This window comes from Electrophorus electricus, chromosome 8, assembly GCF_041902795.1.
Source record: "Electrophorus electricus isolate QZ-2024a chromosome 8, ASM4190279v1, whole genome shotgun sequence".
NCBI classification, from domain to species: Eukaryota; Metazoa; Chordata; class Actinopteri; order Gymnotiformes; family Gymnotidae; genus Electrophorus; species Electrophorus electricus.
Window position 1 is genome coordinate 15,858,334 of NC_137504.1, and position 6,667 is coordinate 15,865,000.

A 6,667-nucleotide genomic window follows, 5' to 3' on the forward strand; every position below is an offset into this window, starting at 1 on the left:
TATCTCCCCATTACCGTTTCAAGGACATCATTAGTGAAGGATTGAAACACAGATGGTGTGAGGCTGAGACCGTATGGAATCACCTTGTACTCATAGTGTCCTTTTGTGGTGATGAAGATGGTCTTCCACTCATCTCCCTTCTTGATCCATCTAAGGTTGTAAACACTACTGAGGTCTAATTTTGTGAAGAATTTTGCCTCTTGTAGCTGTTCCAGGGCGACGGGGATGAGGAGTAGTGGGTAAGCATACTTCTTGGAGATCAGGTTAAGATTACGGTAATCGATGCAAGGGTGAAGGCCGCCGTCATCTTTACAAAGAAGAAACCTGATGCCAGGGGGGAAGTGGAGGGCTGAATGAAACCTTGCCTCAATACCTCTTCTATATACTGTTACATGGCTCTCTCTTCTACTTGAGAGATATATGCATGCCTTGGGTAAGGTAGCACCCTCCAGGAGTTCAATAGAGCAATCACAGGAATGGTGAGGGGGCAACAGGCTAGCTTTCTTCTTGCTAGCAAGGTCCTGATATTCTTGAGGAGGAAAAAAAAAACCCGGGTCGTCAGCAGGACTCTCAACCGTCGTGGAGCAGAGTTTAAGTGTGGGTAAGGTCAAACAGTTCCTATGACAATAAGCCAATCACTGAGTTATCTCCTTCTGGGGCCATGATATACTTGGATTATGTTGTTCCAGCCATGGAAGGCACAGAATGACTGGGAATGAAGAGACTTGTGGGACAAGAAAAGAGATGAGTTCAGAGTGGAGTGCACTGCAGGGTGAGTTTAACAGGTGTAGTGCAGAGAGATATGGTCCTAGCCCCTACGGATGATCCGTCCAAAGTGGCCAGGTGAAGGGTCTTGGGTAATGGCTCTACAGGGATGTTTAGGTCTTGTACAAGATGGGCAAGAATGAAGTTGCCCTCTGCCCAGCAATCAACTAGGGCTGTGAAAATGAATGATGGAGTGTGAGATTCAACATACATTAGCAACATGAATAATTTAGCAACCATACTAAGTTTGTGCAGGGTCATTACCTGAGCTTGTGGGGTGGAAGTCTTGCTTCCTCTATGATTTTGTGACACATTACGGTTGGGTTTGAGACAACATTCCCTGACCAGATGACCTGCTGATCCACAGTAAAGACATAGACCTTCTTGGTACCAGTGCCGTCGCTCCTCCTCAGATAAGGGAGAGGAGTCACATTGCATTGACTCCACCATGTGTTCTCATCTAAATTCTGATCTAGGATGGGGGTAGTTGGAGCAAGTATTACCGGATTTCCGTGGTCTTCATTCCTGGAGGTAATTATCCAGATGGATTGCCAGAAAAATAAGTTCGTCCAACTTGAGCTCATGCAAAAACTTGCAATTAAGGCCATCTCTAAATTGTACATTTAAAGCTGCTTCGTTTCACTCACTACCTGCAGCTATAGTGCGGAACTCGTGTGCATAGTCAGCTACAGTTTGGTTGCTTTGGCGTAATTTGATTAGCAATTCTCTGCTTGCTCTTCCCTCATGTGGATGATCAAAAACTGCCATAAATAGAGTGATAAACTCATTGTATGAAGAGGTTTGTACACTCTCTTATATAACGGTAACCCAATCTAGCACCTTGTCTGATAGATGAGAGGTAAGGAACAAAATCTTATCTTGACTAGAGCAGGGGGGAAATGCTTTTGAAGCATATGGAGCATTGTAGTAGAAAACTCTGATACCTTTCAGGGGAGCCGTCGTATTTCTCAGGCTTACTCACTGGGAAGGTTGGTTGAGAACTGGTGACCGCAGTAGCTGAAACCAGTGTGGGGGTGAACTGGGTAGAAGGAGTTGTCATCTGTAGCCTGGAGGTAAGTTCCCTGAGACAATGACTGAGTTCAGACATTTGTGTTTGTTGATCTGCCTGTTGTTTAGCCATCATGTCCATAGACCGTGTGAAACCTCAAGCACCTGTAGGTGCTGATTGAGTAGCTGGTTTGTAAGAGCCTCCTTCAATGCCTCCGAATCCACCGTGTGCATGTTGGTTAAGTATTCTGTGATGGGTTGGGCAAAATCAGATGCTTGTGGATATGAAACAGGAGGTTGATTTACTCGTAGTTCAGGGGTTGAGAAATAATTCAGGATGACGACCAAAAGTGCATATAAAAGGAAAATTGAAATCTTAGAGAATAACACAGTCTGAGTCAGAAACCAGAAGACCAATCACAAAATTAACAAGGCAGAAAATACAAGAGGGGCAGGCTAAATACAACAACAAGGAATACAAAGACAGGGTGCAGTACACAGAAAGACTATCCAAAATAATGCTCAGTATGCTTTAGTAAACTATCAGCAACTTCATAATGATTGAGAGTTTAAAACAGTCTTATATACAACAAGAGTCAGGACACACAGGTGAGTTCAATATTGACACTGATCTGATTGGACACCTCTGATTGGTTGACTCGTTGACCAGGTGACAAATGGGTTGCTGGGTAATGTAGTCTGCTAGGGGATCAGGCAGTGTGACAGTTACCCTGTCAAGTGGCATTATAGGAAATGTAACAACTGTAGTGTATAAATGAGTTGATAATGCTTTTGTCATGTAGTTCTGCTCAACATTCCAGGTTAAAACTCAAACATTATGGCTTTCATATTCACTGTTTAACCTGCATGATTATATTGGGGATTAGAAACATTTTACTGGGGCGCATGCCTCATTAAACTAAATCTAATGATGCCTTGGTTTTGACTAATAGGTAATAAAATTCTCAATCATTTCCTAAAAATATAAAAGGCTGATATATGCAAGCACAATTATCTTTTACTTTGGCAATGTTTAATTTATCTGTTTGACTATACAAAATATTTTTCAGTGATTGATTATTCTTATCAGCATCAATTAACAAAAGAAATATTCAGGATGGGTTTTTTTTTGTTTTTTGTTTTTTTAATTGCTTCTGATGACAGTCTAGGCTTGGACTAAAAGGCTTTCACAAGAGATTCTTTTTAATTTCCAGATAGGAAAGATAAAACTCACATCCCCTAACCACCATTTACTTGATAAAAAAAACCAAACTGTGTATTGCAAAGTTAAATAATATGAATCAGCCTGTGCTGTTGCTGATCTTCACCTGGCATATGCACTGATGAGATGCAATAAGTTCCTGTTGAGAGTTAAAGTAATAAAGACAAGCAAACCTGTGCACCTACCAGTTCAAATGACAATAAACCAGTGCACCTTCTAGTTTGGCTGACAATGGTCCAAATCAGAAGTACCCATCAGAAATGATTTTGTTCTATGCACAAATATGTAAGTAATATTTTTCAGGTACTAATCATAAGACACGTATAGAATTGTACAAACGTTCATGCTACAAGAATGTTTTGATAGCACAGATTGGGATTTTATGCACAGGAATTGGATCTAAACAAATATGCCACATCTGTCCTAGGATACATAAACTTATACAGTGCGAATGCCCTCACACAAAAGACAATAAAAGTGCTCACCAACCAGAAGCAATGGATGAAAAATGTGCAGCACTGCTTAAAGAACGTGATGAAGCTTTTAAGTCAGAAGACAAACAGGCCAATAAGAACCTTCAGGGAGTCTTGAGAAAGACATCAAGGATGCTGTGTGCAGAAAAGCAGTGCACTGAGGAAAACTTTGAGAACAACAACCACAGGATGCGGGATGGGATTAATGCATTGACAGAACACTCTGCAACCTAGTGACTCCAACTTACTGGTTGCCCTTTTTATTTTCCTGATTTGACACCCAAAATTGGGCAGCTGCTACTCACACTGCACTACCTGTAGGTTAGTGCACACTGGTTCTACAACACCACTAAGTTAGATCCACCCAGCAGAAAGTCAAGGTCAGTAAAGTAATGGAGTGCCCAGATGGATAGCATGATGGACAGCATGATGCCCAGATGGACAGCATATACATTATGTGAAATAAAACTATGGGTGCGAAATACTTTTCTAAATGTTTCAATACACTGCCAATAGCTTACAATTTATTAAACATACATATCGCTTCCAACATCCCTGTTCCTCCGCGGATGGGGCATGACGTCACTGGTTGTTTAGAAGAGAAAAACCACGGTATCTCGAGCTAGCAGGCTATCTATTCTTGAATCGTTCCTTTATTTCAGGCCCCTATCCATTATATGACTTAATATAATTACACGTTTTTGAGACATGTCTACTCCAGCAAGAAGACGACTAATGAGAGATTTCAAAAGGTATAAAAATATGCTCCTAAGATTGTGTTTTTACGTAGTGCAGTTTGCTATATAGCTAGCTAGCTAGCCAGCGGTTTTGCTCTATTGGTGCTTGAATGTATGGTTAGCACGTCACTTAGCTAGCTAGTTAGCTACCTAGTTTGTAAGGTACAATTTTCTTTTCCAGAAAATAGAAAATGTTGTAATCCATAGGTTTATATGACTAGCAATACTTATTTATCTAATAACGTATTTGTAGCCAAAAGTGGACCTTCAAAGTGGAGAGTGGCAATTTGGGTGTGTTTGTTTCGAGCTAACCTAGCTGTTAGGCTAGCTAGTTGTCCTAGTAAGCAGAATATAACCTAACGCTAGTTCAGCAAGACATCAATTGCTTGGCTACATTATAACCCAATATTGGGACTGCCTAGCTAGCGTTAATATACCATTTATCCATATTGCTAGACAATGAACAGTTCCAGTGATTGTAATGACACCTCATAGAGGAGATAGCTAATGTTATCAGATGATGCGACAAGCTTTGAGTTCTCGTGAAAACCTGACTGCGCGCATACAACTGTGATGCAGGTTCTGGTAAGATAGAATTGACATTCTTTTCGTAGGTCGTAATGCCGCGTTTTGGTAATTTAGTAATACTGGACCATCTTTCATCTTCACATGATAGGGTTTCTACACGGATCCACAATGGACAACACCTATAATCTAGTGTGGCTTCGTGTCATATAGTTTATTTCAGCTTCTTTGGTTAAGTTCTGGAGTACACTCACTACAGGGGGCTCAGTGAACCTGTAGACGAGAGAGAGAGAGAGAAGGTCTAGCTGTTTATTCATGGAATAAAATGTAGTTTGTCTCATAGAACCGTGGCAAGGTTCTTCACAAGCCTAATGTTCTAAAAGTGGGACTAAAGGCTTTGTAGCACTGTAACAAAGCAGAATACAGAAACTGGCCATATGAAACTTGCACAAATATTTCCCTTCTTTAATAATGTCTTCAGACTTCAAGAAGATCCACCAACCGGTGTGAGTGGTGCTCCATCAGAAAACAATATCATGCTATGGAATGCAGTTATTTTTGGGTGAGTAGTGAAAGACATTTCGTTGAACGGAACTCTGAACTTTTAAAGAACATTTAAACAATATCCATTATATGTATTAAAACTTGTATGCGCAGGGCTTTGTAGTTGTTTTAATGCCAAGTTATGATTTAGGATTCTACTAGGTAAAGTAACTGGATGTTTTTCTTTTTCCTAGACCTGTGGGAACACCCTTTGAGGATGGTAAGCCAAAGTCAGGTATTTCTATTTGGAAAAAATGAGCGGTCATGGTAGAAAAACAAGGACCAAATGACACATATATGTATTCACTTTGAATCATATTGAGTGTTAAGTACACAGTGAAATAATATGGGAATAGCACACATCTGTATTCAATCCACAGAATTATCTATAGAGTTAATGCATAATGATGATTATCTGCTGTTCAGAAATGTAAGTGTTTTTCTCTTAGGCAATATCCACTCCTATGAAATGCTGTTTTAAGTTCACCACCATTATCTGACAATTTCAACTGAAAATATATGTTTTGGGCAGTCTAAATGTAAACTGAAAACAGTGGAATGCCTTTAAGGCCCATATTAAGTATAACTTTAGTGTTCTAAATTAATAAACATGTATCATCCACACATCAGCTACACCTCTTACATTAATAGCCACACCGCAGCTATACCTCCCTTTACACCCCACCCCTGGACTTTAGTCTTTCTGATGATGTTGGTATAAACACTACAGCATTGTTACTAGTGACTTCATTGGTGAGGACTTATAGTTATTCCTGGGCTTTTTTGTTTTGCCTGCTTTTCAGTTATTGCTAGGATCTGCTCTATACTACTGTGGTATCAAGTGCTAATAATGTTGGTGGCATTTAGGCTGCTAAATTGAGACATAATTTGTAGACATGGCAAATTATCAGAACTAGGGCCATTCATGACAGTCAACCTCATTATGAACTGTATCTTTATTAAGTCTGAATATATTTAATGTATTTAATATATTTAATATATTTCAACATATTTAATGAACTACCTTATGTGGCCATATCTGAATTTGGCCCCTTTGTGATCAAATCTCATTGTAAACTGTTTTAAAGTCCTACATACAGGAGAGGATGGTTTTTTTTGGCAAAATTGCTGTAAGATTAGTCCTTTTCATTGTTTGCATTTTTGCAGGAACATTTAAGCTTGTGATAGAATTTTCAGAAGAATATCCTAACAAACCTCCTACAGTTCGATTTATCTCCAAAATGTTTCATCCAAATGGTAAGTTATTATTCTTATTAGATGTGTAGCTGTTCATAGATATGGCTTTTAACTTTGAGCAGGCTGGTAATTCTATACAGGGGGTCATTTTTAGCACCCAAGTGCATTTTGCATCAATGAACAAGAGGAAACTAAAG

General features: G+C 39.5%; 1 protein-coding gene across 3 annotated transcripts in view; it reads left to right on the forward strand.

The window, feature by feature from the left end:
- Positions 1-4,047: 4,047 nt before the first annotated feature.
- Positions 4,048-6,667, forward strand: part of ube2b (ubiquitin-conjugating enzyme E2B (RAD6 homolog)) — a 16,689-nt gene continuing 14,069 nt past the window's right edge. For 2 of the 3 annotated variants that reach the window (XR_014124860.1, XM_035527209.2), the window contains exons 1-4: positions 4,048-4,220; positions 5,212-5,292; positions 5,468-5,493; positions 6,441-6,530. Coding sequence is in view for 2 of the 3 variants with exons in the window: in XM_035527209.2 (XP_035383102.1) it covers positions 4,177-4,220; positions 5,212-5,292; positions 5,468-5,493; positions 6,441-6,530 (241 nt within the window). In the remaining variant the exon portion in view is untranslated. The remainder of the gene's footprint in view (positions 4,221-5,211; positions 5,293-5,467; positions 5,494-6,440; positions 6,531-6,667) is intronic. The other variant, XM_081719152.1, reaches the window with a different exon arrangement.